Genomic DNA, 24,161 nt, shown 5'->3' with positions numbered 1-24,161 from the left:
GGTATTTTACTCCCCCACTGCATTTAAAAAAAAAAAAATTATATATATATATATATATATATATATATATATATATATATATATATATATATATATATATATATATATGAGTGATTCCACGCTTATGGGTACTGAAATGGGGACATTAACTTATTTTTAAAAATTCACCTAAAACCATTTCTTTTTTTACCATCAGGTCACAAAACATGTAATCTTTAATGAATGATATGTTAAAAGATAACTTTAATTTTCTGAGATGTAATAAAAATGTATTTATATGCCAAAGTCAGAACGTAACAGAAGTGTTGTGGACATATATATTCTCAATTTTAACAATGTAGAATTACTTTTTGAAACATAGGAAGGTGATGTTTTAGCAAATATAATTAATAAACATGTGTAGTAGAATAAACATACACATTCTTTCAATAAGATTAACATGGTATATAGCTAGATTGTAATTAATTTGTAACAGACGCGAGATGGACAATCGTAACAGAAGTAATGTAACAGACATCATTTTGGAACTCATAGGCTTGACTTTGGCATATAAATGTTTTTATTACATCTCAGAAAATTAAAGTTATCTTTTAACATATCATTCATTAAAGATTACATGTTTTGTGACCTGATGGTAAAAAAAGAAATGGTTTTAGGTGAATAAGTTCATGTCCCCATTTCAGTACCCATAAGCGTGGAATCACTCATATATATATATATATATAAAAGTTAACGCTGCTTTATTTAAGTTTAGCACAATTTAGTGCAAACAAAACAATATTGTATTTTCCCTAGTTCTGTACTTAACTTCCAGCCTCAAACTATGCCATAAAATAAACTAAACAAACTCGGTGATGTGGACTCTGGACAACTTCATCTTTAAATGAAGAAAATAAAAATACAAAACCCAAAAGAAATACATTTCTTAATCCACACTGCTCATAAAGATGTTTTCCAGTCAAATACAATAATTCACTGATAAAATATACAGAACATTCATTAGCAAAAACTGCATTTAGAAACGCTTACAGAACTCACAAATTTCTCAGAAAAAAACTCCAACGTGCAGCCTCCGCACTTAGACACACACACACACACACACACACACACACACACACACACACCTTAAGACCTTAACACGTCTTCTTCCCCACCCGGACCATCAAAAGCATATAAAAAAAAATACACACATTTTATGTAAAAATAGTCAGAATGCAACAATACAACTTGATTCTGTACACAAGTGCACTTTAATCACGACTTGCGCCGACCAGTCACTTGCTACATCGCTTCCCGATTTCCCAAACTACAGGGGAGGGGTACAGAATGTGCATGCATTAATCGCACATCAAAAAAAAAATTAGTGGCGTTAAAAGGAATTTTCGTTAACACATTATTATCGTGTTAACTTCGACAGTCCTAATTTAGACATATTCATATTTGTAAAACAAAGCCTATGTTTTCATCATCAGTAAAACATACTGGTGGTTTGTCCGAGTGTGTGAATTAGCTGCCTTACTTCAGGAGCCATGAAGGCGATGGTGCCCAGGAGCTGGCCTTGGAACTCCCCTGCGCCTGTGCCCTTGGAGGCCAGTCTCGCTGCTGCACCAAAGTCAGCTATCCGCAGCCTCTGGCCTGTGCTGTCAATCAGCAGGTTGGCACCTTTGCAAGAAGAAAGAAAAAACAATTAAAAATGAATAATAGTACTATATTGCAACGTTTTTCAAATATTTTATATAATGTTATTTATTAAAACACAAAGTACATAACTTAAGGGTAGGAAATTCAAATGAGATCTCGCTGACTATTAAAGGGGAACTGAAGGCAATTTTTTTTTTATTATCAAAATTCTATCTCTCATTTTATAAAATGTCAGAATGCATTTCTGACAGCTATTTTGTCGCTGCTATAGCAAGTTATGAGTGTTTGAAATATGCTATGTAATATATCAGCCCATATGTCAAAGCAATGGCCGTAAACGAGATTCGTCGAGACCTGTGCGAGACTTTGTAGGACGGAAGTAAAACGTACAGCGGAAATTAAAGTGACCGACATCTGCCAACGTTGTCAAAAGACGCGCACACCCTCTTTCGAATGCTGACATAATCAAGCCAGAAGTTTTCCGTGTCCGAAATCGCTCCCTACTCACTATATAGTGTGGACGCCATGTTGTAGCGCTGTCCGAAACCTTAGTGAGGATTATGTGGGAAATGCGCTCAGTATAATATGTATTTATCACAAAAATACACGCATGTATTTATTATTTTGAAAACCCACCAGCCGCCTGATCTGGCACGTTTTAATTGTGCGACAGTAATGATGTAAATACTAGCGCGACGGACGAGCCCTTACCCTGTCGTCTTTCCGACTCTTCTCTACTCCACGTTGGTTCGAAATCGTATGGCATAATCTCCATCACTGATGAAGCTGGCAAATCTCGAAATGAATCTAAATTGGAATGATATAGCGATCTGGCCACTGCGTAAACAGTTTTCAAAATGACAGCGCCGACACTTCACATCTGAAGTCTCGCGAAGATCGTGTGGATATGCGACGCCTGCCATGGACCATACGAACTACATTCAACATGGCTAAAAACCGAAAAGGCTGATAAAGTGTAATATAATATGCCAATACGAGTCACGATACAAGGTTAATAAAACCGAAAACGTAATTGAATAACACGTTAATTAAGAAATAAAGCACGTTTAAAAATGACTTCAGTTCTCCTTTAATACCAGGATGATGAACTGTGGAATGTGTGGTCAGAGCCTGCTCGACGCAGGGATAGTAGAGAAGCCACCAGAGGCCACTGTGGCTTAAATACTGCAGAATCTGCACTACTTCATGGATGCAGGATTTCAGACCTGACATTTTAGGTTCTAAAATGGACGGTTGTTCCTGAGAAAACTTTTGTTGTGGGTCAATAACAAGGAGGTACGACACCGGGACCTTTCCCCATTTACAGCAATATTACTATTCTATAAAAATCATTTCACAGAAATTACTAAAAAGACATTTCACACCAAGTAGTGCACAGTATAAACTATACATGGCATATTTTGCAGGTACCATTTCTTTGGATTTTGTTTCGAATGCTCCAAGAAGCTATTTCTGGATTGAGTAGAACAAGTTAATGCTTTATGCAAAAAACATACAGAAAGGAAAACTATGACAAGGATGTGGTTAGAAGTTTGTCATCATGGACAGGAACGTCATGGCAATATGGGGCTTTCAGTGATTTCGTTAAACTGATTTTTTTTTTCTGTGATAGAATGATTGGAAAATATACATCTAATAGGGAGAAGAAAAACAAATTCTGCACAAGTTTATTTATTTTGGGGTTTTCTGAATTCAACATCGGGACAAAAGAAAAAAAAATCCAAACTGCACACCAAATATTTGGCTAAATGTTCCTTAGCAGGTTTCACCTTGACTAGATGCTTTTGGTTGCCATCAACAAGCTTCTGCAGAATTCTGGTTGGACATTTCACCACTCTTCTTGGCCGAATTAGTAGAGTTCTATTAAATTTGTTACTTTCCTGGCACGGACCAAACTTGAAACAACAGTTCACGCATTTTTGATAGGGTTCAGGTCAGGACTTATTTGAAGTTTGTTAGCCTGCTTTATTCTTTCCGCAACCAGCTTTGATGTGTTTGGGATCGTCGTCGTCCTGTTGGAACACCCAAGTGTGTCCAAGTTTCAACTGTCTAGCTGAGGGTTTGAGGTTATTCTGAAGATGTCTGAGGTTTATTACTCCATCCACTTTGTGCAATGCACCAGTTCCACTGGCAGCAAAACAGCCCCAAAGAGTAAAACTTGTCTGACCGCAGACAGTGTTCCAGTAGCTTCCAGTTCATGGCAGGCCTGTGCCTTGAAGGTTTGTGGGCTGTTCCTGACAATCTGTCCAACTTCATCTTAGCTGAGGGTAACAGTTTGGGTTTAGCAAAGTGGTTTGGCAAAGTGGCTACACCTCCCAATAACTTCTGCTTATGTACAATAGTTTGAATGAGTGATCTTGGAAACTGCAGATGTGTAGAAATAGCTCCAAGAGACATTCTTGAGTTATGATCCTCTTGCTCAGATCTGCACCGAGCTCCTTGGACTTTCCCATTGTACTGCGTATTGGTCAATCCAAGGAATGCTGTTAAACAAACCCTTTTTATGTTGGCACAGAAAAGCTACCAATTGTAGTCAATTATAATCACGAGCAGGAAGTTAAGAGGCCTTGGCAAGTTAAGACATTTTGGAACTTTCAGTACAACTGAATTAATAATAAGTGTGGTGTATGAATAATTTTGACCCTATGACTTCAGAAAACCCCAAAAATTAAATCTTGTGTACTAAATTCTTTTTTTTTTTTTTTCAATTAAAGATATATGGTGTGTGTGTGTGTTCATTCTACAAGGAGTTGGGTGTATCTTTACTCATTTTTTACTCCGTAGTAATTCTGCAAGTTTTGATGACCATGGGTTCAAGAGAAATGAAGAAATAAGCCAATAAGATTCTACAAAAGGGTGTTCTCCTCAGGCACGTCTCTGTTTACAATGCTATTGGACCGTGATTGCATTTTAGTATCATACTACTGCAACCCACTGATGCAGGCTTGTAGTACTCAAGTCCGACTCATGCCCCAATTTTAAAGACTCATGACTTGACTTGGACTTGAGCACTGATGACTCGGACTTGGACTCGTGCATTAACTGCATTCGGACTCGTAAATTAGAGACGAGGACTTGGATTTTTTTCATTATTTTTTGTAACATGCCAATAATAATTTGGCATAAGATATATATACATTGATTTTCATACTAATTTCATGAAAGAGAATGCACATTCACCCGTTCATAGGTCATGTTCAGGAACAAACTCATGTTAATGGCACTAAAATGCCTGGAGAGAATGTCCCTAGGATTGTCTGCTTTGCTTATACAGACTTCTCGTGCAGTGGGGGGAAAAATCAACCTCGAACTTCAATCGTCATTTGGTAAGACTCCACCCAGAGAAGGAAGTGACGCGCTATGTTCATTGCTCTGTTGATAGCAGGGCTTGCGGAGCGATTAACTAGCTAGGGTTAACCCTCCCTCATGTTATTTGCCCTGTTGATAGTGGGCGGGGCTTGCTGAGCGATGAACAAGCTTTTTATCCGTAGCCTATTAACTAAAACAGGGCAGTCGAGCAGTAACGTTAGTCCGACACAGCAGCAGACGGTTTCACATAAAAGGCAACAACAGCCACCGTCAAATGGTGCGGTTGGAGTCTTGTTCTCGGACTCAACTCGAAATTTTCTTTCATGACTTAGACACTGGGGACTCGCGACTGGACTGGAGGGTTAGTGACTCGACTCATGAAACGCAATGAGAAATTATTTACTTTGGAGACAAATCAGTATTTTTTTTTTTTTTACAAAAAGCAATCCCCTTCATTCGAGATTAAGTGATGAAAGACCAACGCGATACAAGTTTTGCTTTGCAGTGTGGTACATTTTATGCATGTCACATGTTTTGATTGCATTTTGCTCTGCTACGCTACAGAATTTTCTTCATAGGTTGGGGCAGTATAGCACAAAGTGTTATGATGACAGCAGCTGAACAAACTAGGACAACCATGGCCAAGGGCAGAAAGATCTGAAGGGAAGCTAATAGTGCTTGTCCACATTTGTATGATATATGCGCACTGGAACAGCTGGTGTGAAATAGCTGACATTTTCCCAGTCGACATGCTAGCCAGGACTGTTTCAGCTCTGACCCAGTTTTGCGTGTACCTCAAGTGTAACCCAGCCTAAGAGAAAGCCGTTTCACTTTCTTGTAAACTCCAGACCAATCACAGCAGCATGCCAAGCTTGTCAGCTAATTACTGACAGGTAGTGAATGTCATCATCCCTTTCTTTCCTAGGAACAAGATATAGATGGTTGTGTGCAGTTCACCTTTGATGTCACGGTGGATGATCTGATTCTCATGGAGGTAGGCCAGACCTCGGAGCAGTTGCTCTGTGTAGTTGATTACAACACCTTCCTTAAAGGCACCGTACTTGTTCAACAGATGAGACACAGAGCCACCTGGAATGAAAGCGAGAGAGAGAGAGAGAGAGAGAGAGAGAGAAATTGTAGCTTCATCAACTGGTTGACTGACAGGGGATGCAAGAGAACAGCCTCCAACTTGATCAAAATGTGCTGGACCGTTGTGTGAAGTATACCATGGAAATTCCTTCAAACCCAGATCCTACCTGCCATCCATTCCACAAACAAGTTGTAGTTGTTCTTCTCGCAGGTCGCACCCAGCATGCGGATGATGTTGGGGTGATTGAGGTGGCTCATCATCCGAATCTCCTCCCGCAGCGCCTCCACCACCTCCTCCTGCTCAGATGACGTGTTCCTCACATAGGTCACCTATAAAGGCATCGCATAAAGTAGTCAGGAATTAGAGTACCTTCTGTGTCATCTCATCCTTTAAAATTTCAAACTGCACCTTTAAATAAGGAGTTGAATGTGGCCTTTGAGAGCAGCAAATCAGCCTCTGGAGCACTGCAGTCTGCCCAACCCCAGTCTACATGTAGCTTCTGCCTGGCAACACCTCCAACACTGATCTGAATCATCCTAGGATTTGCCAGATAACCCTATTACTGGCAGACTGCTTTGACATAACCATCTCATGTGCTTGTAACATGATCTGTGTAGGCTCAATAGCAGTGGATGACACATGTAAAGGTTTAGTGTGATACTGTATTTAAGAGACAAGGGTGCCTGACCTTGGAGATACGGCAAAACCGTTTTTATAACGAGAAAAGAAAAATACAGTTCTCTTTCCATTACATAACTAGATTCCCTCATTAGTATTCATAAGCTGTTGCTATGATCACTTATTCTCAGTTTATAGCATTCTGCATTTCTATACGTGGTTTAAAAAAAAAAAAGTACTAACTGTGGTTTTGAGGCATACTCTTAACGACTTCAGTTAATTATTATTGCAGATTGCTCTGCTTTATTGTAAAATCTTTTTTCTTTGGTTGTTTACGCTGATAGATGTTTTTTTTTTATTTTTTGTGAATGCTCAATGTGTGTGTTAAATAGGAAAGCTAGCCTTGCTCATTAATAGATCTAATGTATATAGCAAACTGTAATGTAAACCCACATATATGAATCTAACTACATGATGCATAATCAATCATATATAAAAATATATTTAGTTTAAAAAAACAACAACCTGCCTTTCAGATTTTTCAAGCGTAGGTCATAAAAAGAATTTTCCCCGACACCCAATTATTTGTGTTTAGTGGACCGAAAGCTACTGAATTTGGATCACAAACTTCAAATTTTATTAGTTTTTTTTTTAACAGAACAAATTAATGAATTTAGGGCCACGTGGCCCTAAATTCTCTAGTCTGGCTAACGCGACTTCAAAGCTCTACGAGCTATTGGTCTGGCCAAGATATTCAGCCCAATCGTTTCCCAGAGCCCGTGGTTGACCCGCCTCCCTGAAATGCCTCAGTTTGCTACTGGTCGAAGCCAGAAAAGGCTGTGACGAAGCTTAAACCAATCACATCACTCTTTCCTCTGACGTATGTGACGCGACGATAGGATTCTCGCTGAGCCCCATTGATTTGGCTACTAGCGGGGCTAACTGGTAGATTAAACTCTTACCGAAGCTGGTTGGGAGCAAGGCGAAAACGTCCTTCCTTTCAATAAATACCTCCAGGGCTACTCTTTGCTCCGTTTTCAATGAGAACTTCCCGTTGAATGCTTTCAATACAGCATGATTCTGTAAACAATCTATGGCTTCCGGTCGCAGTTCTACTACGTCACTGCCTTGAACACGCCTCTACCCAGGGCCGTTGGAGATGCTCAAAGTTGATTGGCTCCCGATTTTTCCGGAGCTTGGAAGAGCTGTAGATAGCTTGCCTGGCTAGACTAAGCTCGCAACAGGCCCTCGTGTTGCGTTACACTTAGGATGGGCGGGCCCAGGCTATAAATTCTCTGCCATTTATTCCTGCTTCACCATGACCCAATTCAAGATACTACGTCATGCATAACGTGCTGGGCTTTCCCCGTTCACGCAAGGCATTGTGGAATACAAATTTGAAACAGGAGAGGGAAAATTTTTTTTTAAAATGGAGGAATCGAGCGTGCGAATGAAATGTGAAAGACCGACTACAGTAACGGAAAGTGAGAAAAAAAGAACGCAGGACCAAACTAATAAATATCGGCCGCCAGCGAGCACCTCGGTGTGATCAGCTGTTCGTTTAGTGACAGAATGATGCAAGTGTCCCTGCACGGTCAAACGTAAACCTGCGCATGCACACACGGACTTCCTCTGTCTACTTGACTGCGCGAAGCAAGCGATTTCATGCACGTTATTTGCTAGGGAATCGCCTCAAATTAAATAACTTCCAAGCCACAGAATGGCCTGATATTTTTGTGAGATATTACAGAAATAAACATGCATCACAATGACCAAATTTCACCGATTTTATGAAATTGAAAGGCAGTCTCGCTTTCAGACCCATCCGTGAAGGGGGAGAAGAAAAAAAAAAAATGCACAGGTTATTTACCTCATCATAGCTATGCCCGTCTTAGCCTGTACCTTAACCATGCAGTATAAATGGCTTATACTTCTGCATTGGGGGGTGTTTGGGTAAAAGTGGCAGACAGGCTCTACTTCAAAACCTAAATGCTGTGTGTTAACCAGCCTTCATGTGAACACTGATTGGTCAAGGCTTGTGCCCTTTTGCTTATCCAGAAACACTGACACGACGTAACCCCTTTTAGAGTCAATAAGTATAATCTTTTAAATCAGGCTGCAAACCTGGCATCGTTCCAATGCAGCACTAATAGGCGCAAAGCACCTGGAAAGTGCTGATATGCAGCAAGATAAGGTGGTGGTGGGAGAGGGAGGGAGGGAGGGAGGGAGGGAGAGAGAGCAAACAAGAGGAAAGTTACGCTCGACAGGCTGGGCACAAAATATATGCCCACACAACTAAAATTTAACAGACTTCCATAACTCTAAGTAGTGATACATGTTAGGTGGTGTTTACGTTAGACCGTATCCGTCTCGTTTTCGTCGTGGATGCACTGTACGTTCACATTAAAACGCCGGGAAACGACTCCACAGGCGGAACAACTTGAATCCGCCAGGGCCCACGTATTCAACCCAGTTTGTATCTGATCCGGTGCTGTGTAAACATTGAGATACGAGGAAACGCAGTCCTGAGCTCTAGCTGACGTCATCATTGGACAACATCACTGTGACATCCACCTTCCTGATTCGCTGGCATTGTTCATGCCACGTTGGTCATGTGACGCGACTGCTGAAAAACGGTGCGGACTTCACTTCCTGCTATTGTTTCCGCCTTGTATCACCTTTTTGTTTTTCATTAAAAAGAGTATAAAAGTATGAATATAATGCTTTACTTTATCATTCTTAATGTTGTTCATGGTAAGATGCAAATACTGCCCATTGTGTAGTTATGATTGTCTTTAGGCTTGCCATCCTTCCACTTGCAAGTGGTGAGTGACTTGCGCATGCCCGATATGCACTGGGATCACACACACAGCGGCTCAGTCCCGAATCACTGCTCGTGCGCTTCACTCGCGCGCTCTGTGAGCTGCGCAGGGCCGGAGTGCGCACCCTCCAGAGGGCACTCGCTGTTCAGGGCGGAGTGATTTGGAGCGCAGCCGCTGAGGAGGAAGCGCTGAGGCGCACTGACACATTTCAACTTACGTGCCGTCTAATTAGTCATGTGATTAGCGTATCCGTGTATTGGCGTTGCTGTGTGCACGCGAATCGTTTTAAAAACGTTAATCTGATGATCCGCTGATACGGTCTAATGTAAACACCTTAGTTAGCTAGTGTGGTAGTTGAAATTGTGTAATTAAAAAACAAACTTGTATTTCAAAACACAACATGCAAGAGGGGTTTAATAATATTGGCTGGCGTTGAGTGGTATATCAGATATATTCCATTCAGCTAGCATGATATTGAACGAGTCGAAGACTCGTTCAATATCATGCTAGCTGAATAGAATATATTGATCACAAAAAAAAGCCAGCCAACATTATCATACATACACATTCCTTTCGGGTGTGCATTGCGTCTTTCTCTTTCAAAATTCTCTCAAAATCTTCCGTATTTAACAAAGAAAACCTGGCGGCCATGTTTGTTTACAACTTGTCCCAGTCACTCACTAGCGCGGAAGTTTTACGTCTCCGACATATGACGTCATGTCCTGACAACCATGCAATATCGTAAACCATATTCAACACTCATTCTCCATTGGATAGTGACTTAATACACGATAAGCGATGTGCTAAAAATATTGCATGCTATCAAACCAAATGACTGAAACCCGCTAGAAAGGAATAGAATACATGTTTTTATTCCATCGAAAAAGTGTCCTGTATGTAAAATAATACAATTATTATTATTCCTCTCCATTAATGCACGGAAAATCCTCTCATCTTTGACTTGTCTTTTTCAGTGGAGAAAATCAGGACAAGCCCGGATTCTCCTCCACCTGGTCAATTTTTTATGTCTAATAACAGTGTGTTTTAGAACCCGGATGTTTGCGAACCTCAGTGTTTCTGCATTCACGCTGCCTCATATTGGACCTCGTCAGACAGCTATGTGACCACCCATTCACAAATAAGCAGGTGCAGAAGTATAAATCAAACCTTCCCGCAGACTAACTCAGATATGCACACCTGTTTGACGGCCATCAGGGTTCCAGTGCCGACGTCCTGGGCTTGGTAGCAGGAGGAGAATGCTCCCAGGCCGATCTGCTGGCCCTTCAGCCACTCCGCACCCTCACGGTAGGGCTGTTTTGCTTTGGTATGACCAGGCAGTGTCTCTGGTGTCTGAGTATGGACATGAAAGGTTATAATGTGGCTAGTGTTGGTTTACTGAAATATCTGAATGTCAGTCATAGCAAGTAAGAATCAAACAATATTTCAGTGATGGCAAAGGAGGAAAAGCTCTACATGGAAACTGAACACAGCATCATCGACACTCACATCCACCTGTATGATGATGACATCCTCCTCCTTCTCCACCTGCAACTGGGGGATGCTGGGTAGGGCATCTTGGGACGCTGACATTGCCATGATGACAGCCAGCGCCTCCTCTTCTTCGGCCTCCATTTTCTCCTTGCACTTTTGGTTCTGTGTCACATCCTGGCTGTATGCGTCATCCGAACCAGCCTGCTCTGGTGACAACACCGCCACCTCTGACTGGAACGTCACCGTGCTGTCTGCCACCGGTATGGATGCTTCCAGAAGATCCTCCATGCTGGAGTTGAGCTCTGCCGAAGCGTCCAGGCCGTGGAACTTATCGTCTACTGGGGTGAAGACTGAGTCATCGCTAGGAACAAAAACAGAGCTGGCACTGCAGCTCTGTGGAGAACCGTCCTGAAGATCGAGCTTCATATTGCTCTTTGGACCTAGGCACTGAGCTTTAGCTGCCTCTGAAGAGGTGGAAGGAGAGAGAGAGGGCCGTGAGGGTTTGGGACGATGGATGGGGTTGGAAGGCAGAGGCCTGGCTTGGGAGAACACTGGGGAAGGCAGCTTTTCGGGATCTTTACTGGTCCCTCCTCCACTAGCACCCTTGGGAATCGGGAATTTACGTTGGGCACCTGGGGAGCAGTTAGTGAGCTTGCCAGGGACAAAACCTTGTGGCCGGGCTTGAGAGGTAGAAGGGGACGGGAGCGGGGGTGGCTGACTGGAGGAGGGCGAATGTGGATTAAGACACTGGCTCAGGGGTCTAAGTGGGCTACGCGGTTGAACTGGGGGTTTTGGGGAGTCAGTAGGTCCAATGGTGATACATGCCAACCTGTCTGACATATCATCTACGGTTTTGGCACTGACCGTTCCACATCGAGCTACTTTACCACAGGGCTTTTCCTGCAGGTAGTGAGTGGGTGAGTTCCTCTCAGTGGAAATGGGAGAGTTGTGAGGAGCTGCGGGATCCAGAAAGGCGTCACAGTGCTGCCCAGCGCCCCCCTGCACATCCTCAAGGCCGAGGTGCACGGCGTCCAGGATGTCCATCTCCTCTGCAATGGCCAGGAGGCGCCGGCGCATGCGGGCATAGTGGGTGGAGCTGGTGACACTCAACATATCCAGCAGTTTGACAAAGACATGGGGCACGCGGGCCACCATGCGGGCGGCACTCAGGAACACACGGCGAGACAGCTTCCCTACCATGGAGTGCGAGTTATCGATGGACTGCAGCGCAAAGCTCAGCAGACGCAGCAGTTTCTGGTACCTGGAAACAACAGAACTATAAATACAACTCGAAGAAAGACAGGGAACTTCAACACGTTTCAAACTGATTTCACTCCATTTTTCAGTACATCAGCAGACTACTGGGCTGGGTCTAATTTACTTAATGATGTTTCGACGAAGTGGTCCTGTACCTCTCCACCTGATTCTGGGAATGTCCACAGTCCGTGGCTGTGACGATATGGGGGTAAAACTCCGCTGGAAACTCCAGCAGCAACCTGTCAATCAGACACAAGCGGCCTAGAAGAGCCTGCCAGTTATTTGCCTCTGTCTGGGAACCCAGGATACAGTTCAGCACATAGTCCACTCCACCTATACCGATAGAACCTAACAAACACACACACACACACGTTTAAATAATGACCTGCTGGATGCTCTTAGGAGTACACAAAGAAAGAGTACAAAATCCAGTACACGTTCTCAAACCAAGAACATTACGTGCAATTCACACCTGCTTTGAGAATCTCTCTACCAACAGCAAGCTCTCCAACCTGGCCTTTACAGAGCTCCAGTAGAGTGGACACAGACAGCTGGCTGGTGCGACTGTGAACACACACACACACACACACACACACACACACACACACACACACACACACACACACACGAATACTCAGAACTGAGAAGATTTACAACATTAAATACCTAGTATGCATTTTCTCTTAAACGTATGATCATGAATCTCTCAACTACTTCGAATGCTTTTACAAGAACTCAACATTAGGTGGCAGTAAACGTATTTTACACTCCAAAAAGCCCTGAAATCTCTACTTCAGATCTGAGGACGTGCATCACCTGTTGGCATCAGCACATTTAACCAAGATGGTCTCAACCACAGGCCGGAGCAGCTGCTGCAGGCGACTGCGCTCCGACACACTGTGGCATGGCGTGTAGACTAGCATGGCCCGCAGGGTTTTCTAGGTAAGAAAAACACAAAACTCCTAAATATTCACAAAGCATCATCAGCTACATGCTAGTCTAGACATTTGCCAGACTGGACTCATTATACGCAAGCTTTTTGTTAAATGAATAAACAAGATTGCATGTGTAGCTTTAAACTCCGTAGTTAGTCATCAAACAAACAAATGTCGAGTTGAGTAAGTACCCTGACATAACAGCAGGTATGTCATGCAGTATCACAGGACTAAACCGAGAGCAGTGATCTTTTGACCTTGCACATTATGGCCTGACTATTCTTGTGAGATGCCAGGATCTAAAGCAAAGAACTCCACACGTTCACAGAGTAGTATGCTCAGCACATGTGTGTTTGTGTAAGTGTGGGAGAAAGAGTTCACCCTGACCCTAACTACCAGAGAAGACTGGGGAGTTGTGACTGATAGTGCATTGTACTGGAGTGTTGCCCAGCACTGATAAGCTCAGCATCGACTCTCCTTTTCACTCCGGCTACACACACACACACACACACTTTGCCGCCAACACCTCTTCCTGGCTCAAAACGACAGAATATAAACCTGGAGAAAATCACAAAACACTCACTGGACCAAAAGAAGAACTCTTAACTCCGTCAACAGATACTCAAACACACTTATTGGCCTACGTGTCCTTTCCAGTGCGGTAATTTGTCCGGTGATGCATCTGCCCAGTACAAACATCGCTGTAAAAAAAAAAAATCTTCACCGAACTCTAAAGCTTTGATACAACTGCTGGCCTTGCCTTGAACAAAAGTGCGCATGGTATTTTTAGTCCATGGACACCATCCCCCTTTTTCCTTTGTTCAAAGAATACAGCAAAAATCCAACAAGGCTAAATATTCTGGAAATCCCCCAAGAGGACAGAACTTTTCTTGTTTTCATAAAACGCTAGAGCAAAGAGCCTTAGGGAAAATGTCAAACTCCAAGAAGTATGCCATGAAAACAGTCACCAAAAGCTATTGTTCTTTAAAAGAAGCAAAAATAGGTTAAGAGTGGGAAAGAAAGGGGAAAAAAAAAAATCAGAAACCTTTACTTTAAGCCCCAGTCTGAAGTTCCCTGCTGTTTTGCAGACTTCCTGGTTTAAAGTGAACTTTAGAACTAACTAGCCAGCATGGTTTGTTGTAATATTGAACTTTAGCACCGATCAAATAGCCACAAATAAATCAGAGTAAAAAAAAATAATAAATCTATTTACGTCGTACAGAAGAATCTCTCAAATATGGCCACCATTAGAAAGAATAAACAAACATCCTAGACATCCTAGTAACCTTGAATTAAAAACAGCTAAAATTCTCAAGAGGATGTTTTAGGTGAGTGAGGATATAAAATATTAAAAATTATATACATAATGAGCACATCTTCAGTCTGGGGGTCAATTAGAACCCCCCCAAAAAAAGAGAAAAAGCAGCAAATGTAACAGTGATTCACTTTGAGCCCAGAAATGTCTTTATCCACGTTACTCTAGTTCTCTCTAACTGTTCCTAATCAAGTTATGATTTAAGGAAGACATCAGATAACACGCCAGATTGATATTGCATAAATTTCCTGCAAGTTTTGTAAAAAGTCCTGGCGTCTCTAGTCACGAGAACACACAAGCTTGCACTCTTATGACCAGATCATGAGATAGACCCAGATGCCTGGCGTGTGTGATGAGTAGTAGTGTAGTGGTCAAGTCAATCTCAAATGTGAAGTGGGTGCTGAAGCTACTTGTGATAAACCAAGCCAAGTACGTACACCAGAGAGGGAGCATGCTATAAATGAGACACATTAGGACCCATCTACTATGGTCTGAATTACTGACCTGTTGCTTTGGGTGGTTCCCCCCAGACTAACGAGTGTGGCAGCAAAGGTAAACAAATTAAAATGTGTCTTTATTTACTAGGATGGATGCAAGAGACACAGTAATACATGTTAAACAACCTGTGAAATCTTACCAGTGCAGCCACGTAGACTTTGTAGACAGGGTCTGCACACACCATAGAGAGAACACTGCAGCAAGATTCCACCACCACTTCTCCTGAGATTTCACTTCCTGCTGCTCCAAGACCCGCTCCTGCGCTCACCATCGAGTGCTCGCCATTGGCCAAGAGCAGAGCGCCGCTCACATCATGTGACAGCCGCCGCAGTGCCATCTCTCTGATGTTCCAGTTCCGGGAGAACAGACAGCCTACCAGCTCAATACCAAACACCTGACAAGAGGGACAGGGAACAAATCAATAAATAATGATGAAAATGACAACAATTACCGTATTTTTCGGACTATAAGTCGCACTTTTTTTCATGGTTCGGCTGGCCATGCGACTTATACTCCGGTGCGACGTATATATGTTTGTTTGTTTTTTTCACCGCGGAATAACTGGAGCTGATGCTGAGTCTGACGACAGCCACGCAGAAGAAGAGGAAACGGCGCTTCATCTGCCGCTGGAGGCAGAGTTGTTCAGAAGCAACACCGAGGATGAGGAATTCAATGGATTTGCTGATTTGGAGTGAAATCATCAGCTTGATAAACTTGATTGACCTGTGTTTTATTATTAATGATAGGCCTATAGTTATTTAAATAAGTTATGTAGTGATTTTAGGCAGTGCTTAATTTGTGAAGTGGGAGGTCCCAGAACGCAGGAGGTGGGTGGGTCCGGCGACTCAAAAAAAAAAAAAAGGCAGGGGATGGTTTACTATAACTTTACGCACATGCGCTTATTGTGTGTGTAAAATAATAATAATAATAATAATAATAATAATAATATCAGACATTATGATCTTAGAAAACGCTTTAGTGACAAAGAGTTACAGACAGTAATATGTCGTGATATATTATAAAATATAAATTTTTATTAGTCTATATATTAAATTATATATTACATTTATCTTCTAAAATAACAGACTGTACTCATCACAACTGGTTTATTTCACCATTGGAGATCAGATCACACAAGACATGAGTTAAATGACTCATTTTAAGGATTTAAGTAGGGGATTTAAAAGCGGTTGTTGTTGTTTTTTTCACTAGACGGTTGTTTTTACTACCGTACCTGTCTTTGGAGATGATATACCTATAGCCTACTTGACCTCTGATTTGATGAAATAAAATTCGACAAAAAATGAAGAATGACACTCCTCGATGATGACTACAGCTTTAATAACAAAGATGAAAGCGCCATGGGGCGATAAGCCCTACCGGTAAAAATATTCTAAAAGCAAACTGATTAATGCATCAGTAATAGGCTACTAATATTAGTTATAATAATAATATAGGCTATTAGTAATAACGATAGTGATAGTATTAAAGATAGTAGTAGATATTTAAAATAATCAGACTAGGCTACTTACAGGGCAAAGGGTGCGTTATCACTGCTCAGCTGTTCATTTATTAAATAAGCAATGCAGTCGCGCAGTAACCACGCGCCGCTTATCAGATAGAATCACAGATTCTATGGATAGAATAACCCTTCAAAAAAGTGCGACTTATAGTCCGGTGCGACGTATATATGTTTTTTTCGTCTTCATAATGCATTTTTTGGCTGATGCGACTTAAACTCCGGAGCGACGTATAGTCCGGAAAATACGGTACTTCTACTGCTTTTTCATACAAGTCAAAATTTACTTGAATTTGCCTGCCATTCTGGCGAATGTCGAGGTTTATAATTAACAGTCATTCCACGAAAGAGTCGTACATGAGCTGATAGCCAACAAGGCACTTAGCACCGAGTTGGCTATAAGCCGTGTATGACGAGATTGAGTGGAATAACTGTTTTATTCTATCTACATTCATTGGATTTTGAGAAAACGGAGCATTTTTATTTTTTGCAAATTCAATAAAACGTCCAGCAAAATCATTTCCGCTTAGAATGCAAACAAACTGGTGAAATGACAGTGGCATCTTGTGAAAAATGCTATAATAATAATTCTTTTTTTTATGCTACATTCTTACCGTCAAATAATTTTATTCCATATTTTGTTGCTTTTTTGGGGGGGGGGGGGGGGGGGGGGGGGTCGAGTAGAATTTCATTTTTTCTCTCTCTACTTACACACTGTGTCCGAAATCACTCACTTGTTCATTACCTCACTATATAGAGGACTATATAGTGAGCTCACTAGTAAAATGAAAAAACACTTTCGGACACTAGTCCGTCATGCTGGTATTTACACCATTACTGTCGCACAATTAAAACGTGCTAGACCAGCCGGTTGGTGGGTTTTCAAAATAATAAATACATGCATGCATTTTTGTGATAAATCCATATTATACTGAACATATTTCCCACATTAATCAATACAAAGTACCTGCATCGTTCAGTTCTTTTAAATCAAGGCTGAATACTTTCTTCTTTGCCGCTGCCTTTTATTAAATCAAATTTGAGGCTTTTAATTTGATTTCTTTCAGCACGACCGCAATGCATGATGGGATATATTGCTTGGTTAGTGACCATCGGTTGTACACTACTTTTCATGATGCATTGTGGGATACTTGGTGCACTATATAGGGTGTAAATAATCCTCGCTATCATTTCGGACAGCACTACAAAATGGCGTCCTCACTATGTAGTGAGTAGGGGGCAATTTCGGACACAGGCATAGTATATAAGCTGATAGCCTAGTAGTAGAGTAGCCAATCAGAGCGCGCGATTGTTCATCTCCAGTGAATGTGGATAGAACAATAAGAATTAATGCAGGAAAGTGTTCAATAAGTTATTTCAGCTTTTCAAATACTTTTTTTTTTTTATTCAGAGACACCATATTTAACAGTGGATTATAAAAATTAGAAATTAGATCAGAAGTTAACTGGTTGTGAAAAGTCCTAGGAATCCATAAAGTTGATCTAAATCTTTTTATAAAACAGTGGTGGTGGAAACGTTCTGCACAACTCCAAAATGCAGCTACACCTTCCTGCACCTCACCTTGATCCAAGGCTCAGCCAGTTCTTTATAAGTCTGAGGGATCTGCTGCACTCCGTAGTGTGGGAGAGAGAAGTCTCCCTCATGAGCTGCCCTCTGACCTTCAGCTTGGGAGGAGGATGAAGCGGTGGATGAAGATACCAGGCTCTGAGAGCGACTTATGGAGCTTTCTACTGTAGATGCTGGGTCATGACTGAACACAAAACACACCACACACACCGAGTCAAGGAATGATGCATATCATAATGTGTTTATTAGAAAGTGAGTTGTTGAATATTCCAGTGTTGTTTCAACCTAATCTACACCTCCATGTGCATCACATATTGCAATTACCATGGATAAGAAGTTCACATATTTCCCCTCTATAGAGATCTTGCAGTCACGTGACCGGAAAGTACACAGCCGCCATCTTGTCGGTAAAAAACACAGCTGAATACTGCTGCACTTGTGTACAGAATAGATCAATTTCAACTGACGGACTACACGGCTCATTTTTCTAATGAACAGATAACTAGATACATGTCTAAAATAAACGATCTACAGATTAGTGACCCTTATGGCTTACCGGATGGAGTTTTCACGACCGGATTTTGAACTGCCAGCGGAATACCCAGACGTGTATAATTACCTCATTAACTTTCCCTCGCTGTTCAGTGGTGAAGCACTGCATGCTTATAAATCTCTGGACAGTTATCTTTACAGAAATTCAGGATTTGTCAGCGACTCAGATGTGGCATCTTGTAAACAAGAATCCTCATTGGACGGGTAAGTCACTTAAGTATTGAGTATAGCACTGACCAGCCGATTATAGAATAGAATAGGGTAATTCCAGCTGTAATTCCAAATCGTCCGTGCTGTTTACCATGGATCTGGCGTTGGAGAGGTAGAGGCTTAGCAGTGGAGGTTTGAGTGGCTGTTTTCTGAGCTTAGTCAACAGGCCGGCTCTGCAGCCTCGCTTTTGCTTCCGCTCCCGGCGCCGCCTCCTTCGCTTTGCTTCCGATAACAATCCACGGAGACCCCGCTGGTCTCGCTATCTCGTCCGGAATGTTGTGCATGCGATGGAAATCGCTACAAACCGTCATTTTCTGCTGGAAACCAATGTCCAGTAAGTCCATACAGTTGTAGTGGATATTGAAGTCCGGTACAGACGAACAACACGCAAAAATACACACAAAAAACATAAAAAAACGTGCACAGGTAGGGAGAGCTTGTAGCCGCAGCCGTTGTAGTAGAATTGTATATAGTAGGGTTTTCCAGAAGAAAAGGTAGAAGTAGAAGCAGAAGTATAAGTAGAAGGCGGAAATATGGCGTTTGACCGACAAGATGGCGTCTGACCGACAAGATGGCGTCTGTCACAATCTGGATCGGCTGTGACGTCACATGCAAGTGCTCCATTGGGGGGGGGGGGGGGGGGAACAAACAGCTGCCCTTAAAAAGTGTCCTCAGACCCTTTGACGAAGACTGCATTAAAATTATTATTTGTGATAATAGTCTGTGTGCTACAGGTGTGATTGACAGCACATAAATAAATAAAAACAAAACCGCTAGGTGACCATGTTGAGAACTACTTATGGAAAGAGGATGACTGGAAAACATTCTCTCAAACCGCATCAAGCTAAAGCATACAAACAGCTTCTCAAACGGGCATCACGTCCAGTAAACGTCATCAGGAGGATCTTACTAGTTCAACTTTGCTAGAAGCGTAAACAGGCCTCAATGGCTCAGTTTGCTAAAATACAGCATGGTAAATAGAAGGATTTGAAAAATTTGGCCTTGAAAACAAACAAGTATTCAGTGAAATTAGAATAATTGCTGTTTTCAGAAGGAAAAACAACAGGCTATGGTTTCACAGCTTTTTGTGCCGAGAGGATCCCACAAGGATCGGGGCTGTATTCATGTCTTTGGAAGGGTGGGAGATACTGTGAATGTGACTAGCTGCTAGCATTTCAGCCCTGGGCAGACACACAAAACACAGGTGGTGCCGCACTGTCTAGCTCACCCAACCGCTGAGAAGAGAAGATCCGACACTCGGAATTCCAACCTGCTGATTCCCCAACACACATCATCACCTGCACCAACACCACCGTCCCACCGTGTTGCTATTAAAAGGTGGCTGCATAATGAAGCTAATCCAAATCATCAGTCATACACGATTTTCACCACCCCGTCTTTTCTCGCTACTGGTTTGTGAGCCGCTGGCTGATCTGAAGCGCCAGAAGTCGAGAGGTATAATTTGGGCCTGTTGAGAATAGCATTCTTGGGCTCCTGCTGAGGTCTAGGCTCATGGTTCATATTAGATTGATGAGTGGCTTAGCATACTGCTCCAACCCAAAGTAGGAAAGGGGTTCATCAAAGCTTTCCGCCTGCTTGTTTTCGCACATGTTCTTCACATCATCTTCCTGTGTAACTTAGCTGCACCACTGAACGCATTGGCCACTCCTTCCTCACTTCCTGAACTTCATCTGATTGTCTTATCTCGGAGCGTCTCCGCAGGCTTCCCTGCCCTTTCACCTCGGCCACATGCAGGTGCTTCCTGTACAGTCTTGGAAACGATGGTCAAGAACCGAACAATAGCTCATATTCCTGGTAGCCCCTTTCGAAGAGGCTATATTAGAGGAATTATCATCATTCGTGACGGTTTTGGTTTATAGGACGTTTTCAAACCTTGCCTTTTAAATCAAAATCACTATGTGGCTCTGCTTCCTACAAAGGAGTTGGGTTTGAGACCAAGGGTCTTCTCACCTGTAAAAATCATGCGACTTCCACTTGGCCCTACACAGAGGGCAGATCAGGGGCTCATGGTTTCTCCGACATTCTTCTGCCCCTAAAAAAAAAAGAAAAAAGAAAAAATATATATATATATAAGCTTCATAAGCACTTCTGAGAGCCTGTCAGTGGATAAAACAGAATTGCTAGAAATAGGCAGTTAGTTTAAAAGACCAATTCTTAAACATAGAAGTTATTTATTGCTGGTATTTTACATTAAAAAAGTCCTTTGATAACTGTTTATACATTCTGATTGCACGAATGTGGCTAAAGGAGAACATAATTCAACAATCTTGGAGCAGGGTTCTTGCCTTTTCCTCATGGAAAATATTTTCCACAATATTTTTAACTTTTCAGACTTTCTTTTTTTTTTAAGTTTCCTTTGTATAATTTTTTTTTAAAAGGTCACACGAGGGGTGTGTGTGGACCTTTACTCACATATGGACATGCAGTGGTGGTGCAGCTTATTCCTGCAGCCCTCCTCACACACAGTCAGACTCTCCTCATCCAGCATGTCCAGCAGACAGATCGGACACATCTGTTCTTCCTCATCCTTCATACTGCAAAAATGGACACACCCACACCGAGCAGTGCTTTACCACACTGGCCATTCCTTACACGAAATTGCCATTTTGAAACCGGATCTCACAACGGTGGACGCGATTTAGCCTAGATGCTTATCTTGATGAATGTGCGGCTCTCGCTGGAACAGTGTTGTTTCACCCGGTTACTAGGGATGTCGATTGGCTCAACATGTAAAAGCCCCAAGCTTTCTGTTTTTCTTCCAAGAAGAAATTATTCCCATACCCTTTAAAGACCAACGATATAAACTCAATACTGATTCAGCTTTAATACACAGAGCATACTCAAAAGGCTCAACCAGTCCATTGTGTTTAAAGAACACAGCAAGAACACATGACCTAGTGTTGACATTTCTGCTCAGGTCGTAAATATTTACACCACAAAATATCACTCTTCTGTCTACATGGTACTTGCGTTTTCATAATTGTAGACAGAAGGATTTCGAAGCTCAGTGAACGCCTGTTAGCTTTCAGGTCACACCAGGACTGACCTGCTCTCGTTGCTGGAGGGGGACGAGCTGGAGGTGCAGGTAGTATGAGAGCTGGACATGCGCGAGACAAACTTCTGGATGGTGCTGCGAGACGGGGCTTTGATTCGCGAGCTCCGCCGATTGTGATACTTCTGGAATAAGCTTTCCACCTAGACATGGACAACACCGTGAGCTAAATTTGGATTCAAGCTTTAGGGGGAGGGTATTTGTTTTTCTGAAACGTGCTTGCCTATTTTACCTCAAAGTTTTTGAGGGTCTTTCTCCAGAGCAGTGGGTCGGACGACTCCAGCTGGAAGACTCTCAGCATGACAAAAAGCACATGGATGCAGAAGGCCCCTCGACCACAGCTGCAGGTCTGAGAAGCAAACGGTAACAGTTATGGATTTGAGTGCGTGTTATATAGATTGAGAAACCTTACATCAATTGAATTAAAGCCTAGAAGTACTTGCTCTAACAGCTATTACTATATCCATGTTCACTGGATATGAGCAAATCACACGCTCCGATTGGCTACCCTACTACTAGGATATCGGATCGTATACCGCGAGTAGAGAAAAACAAAATGGCGGAGCATGTTACTGAACCAACCGAGGATGAAATAAAAACTCTACTCAAAAACAAAACCCCAAAAATTGTCAAGTATTTAAAAGAAAACAGAAATGGCTAAAAAGAATATAGTGGTGTCCCCCCCCCCCCCAAATCGCCTGTTCCACACTCCAGCCCAGTTGGTGGCGGCAAAGCACCTTTAAGTTGGTTTGCCAACCACCAAATTAAATAAATAAATAACCCCAGAACACAGCCCCACCCTAAAGAACAAGAAAACCCCAAAAAATACAAAGCAACAAAATATGGAATGAAAGTATATATATTTTTTTCACGGTCCGGTTTCCATCAAATCCTGTGCTCTGATTGGCTGGCGAGCAGGTCCGTATCCTATGGTACAGTCTTCAGTTACGGACCCCGGTTACGGACCTCTGGTGACTCGCTCGTTCATAACAACAAACATGGTAGCAATTTTTGTCAACATTTATTTATTTTCGCATTTCTCAAGAGAATAGCATTAATAGCGATAACGACAGTGTTCACAGCGAAAGCGAGTTTTACTACCCAGAGGAAGAAGAAATAAAAGAAAACATTTCAGGAGAAAGCTAAAAACCTGTAACCTGCTAACGCCAAGCAAAAACATGGTTGAATCCTGAATGACTCAGTTTTGTATAAATAGGGGACTACATAGGCGGCAAAATGTAGTTTTTTTTTTCCTGCCATGGAAGTGCACTTGTATACCGAGGAGGAAGCAATTTGCATTACAGCTGTGAATGAGGATTCAAAATGGCGGCTCGCCTTGGTTTTCCCTTTCAGGCGCTCCCATTTTTTGTTAGAATTTGGTAAAGAAAAAAAAAAAAAAAAAAAAATTACTTTTATTATTGACCAGAGGACCTCGGCCAGTACTTTCAAGACCTCGGTCATGGTATTTCACCATACGGACCTCCCAGCTGGTAAATAACGTATATATTTTTAAAAATTTTTCAAGAATTATCATCACATTTTTCACAATTTGTTACCGTCATCTCACCAGTTTGTTTACATTCTCAGCGTTAACGATTTTGTTGGACGTTTTGTAAAAAAAGTTATTTATCGAATTTGCAAAAAAAATCAAATTGCTCCATTTCTCAAAATCCAGTGAATTTAACAGTTATTCCACAAAATCGAGTCATACATGGCTTATAGCCAACTCGGCGCTACGTGCCTCGTCAGCTATCAGCTCATGTATGACTCGATTTTGTGGAATAACTGTTAAATGTAGTTCTGTACCAACAAAATATAAAAAGTGTAAACACACCCATTACCTGGTAAACCTAAAAGATGATCACACACCAGGCTTCTCAGTTTTAACTCATGATTGACTTGCTAGATGGCATTGCTTACCTGAGGTCCAATGAACACCCGGTATTTATTGTCCGGGCTGTCTCCTCCAATCAAGAAGGAGTTAGGTCCAATTTGCTGGAGTAGGTAGAGACGGGCCCTCATGACCTTGTTGACCCTGCGATTGGTCTCTTCAGGACTGTAAGGTGAGAAGCCGTCAGGCGATGGCGCTCGTCGGGGAGGCGTTACCCTGCCGCTCTGAAACTAGACAAGCCAAAAGGTGTGGACATGAGAAACAAGCCCTATAACACGATCCACTATCTGACCATTATTCATTCGTTTCCTTGATTCCTTTGCAAAACTTGC

The 24,161-nt window shown here is 42.1% G+C and overlaps 1 protein-coding gene across 1 annotated transcript in view; it reads right to left on the bottom strand.

The window, feature by feature from the left end:
• Nucleotides 1-24,161, bottom strand: part of map3k1 (mitogen-activated protein kinase kinase kinase 1, E3 ubiquitin protein ligase) — an 81,328-nt gene that overhangs the window by 10,295 nt on the left and 46,872 nt on the right. The window contains exons 4-18 of the mRNA XM_060908113.1: nt 23,859-24,059; nt 22,171-22,287; nt 21,933-22,081; nt 21,299-21,420; nt 20,837-20,918; nt 18,098-18,287; nt 15,137-15,391; nt 13,066-13,187; nt 12,722-12,813; nt 12,405-12,597; nt 11,008-12,253; nt 10,699-10,851; nt 6,228-6,390; nt 5,929-6,060; nt 1,520-1,662 (exon numbers count right to left, since the gene is read on the bottom strand). Of these exons, the coding sequence (XP_060764096.1) occupies nt 1,520-1,662; nt 5,929-6,060; nt 6,228-6,390; nt 10,699-10,851; nt 11,008-12,253; nt 12,405-12,597; nt 12,722-12,813; nt 13,066-13,187; nt 15,137-15,391; nt 18,098-18,287; nt 20,837-20,918; nt 21,299-21,420; nt 21,933-22,081; nt 22,171-22,287; nt 23,859-24,059 (3,360 nt within the window). The remainder of the gene's footprint in view (nt 1-1,519; nt 1,663-5,928; nt 6,061-6,227; nt 6,391-10,698; nt 10,852-11,007; nt 12,254-12,404; nt 12,598-12,721; nt 12,814-13,065; nt 13,188-15,136; nt 15,392-18,097; nt 18,288-20,836; nt 20,919-21,298; nt 21,421-21,932; nt 22,082-22,170; nt 22,288-23,858; nt 24,060-24,161) is intronic.

The sequence above is a fragment of the Neoarius graeffei genome, chromosome 25 (assembly GCF_027579695.1).
Source record: "Neoarius graeffei isolate fNeoGra1 chromosome 25, fNeoGra1.pri, whole genome shotgun sequence".
Classification (NCBI taxonomy): domain Eukaryota; kingdom Metazoa; phylum Chordata; class Actinopteri; order Siluriformes; family Ariidae; genus Neoarius; species Neoarius graeffei.
The sequence above is the reverse complement of the archived record's forward strand: the minus strand, read 5'-3'. Positions and strand labels throughout refer to the sequence as shown.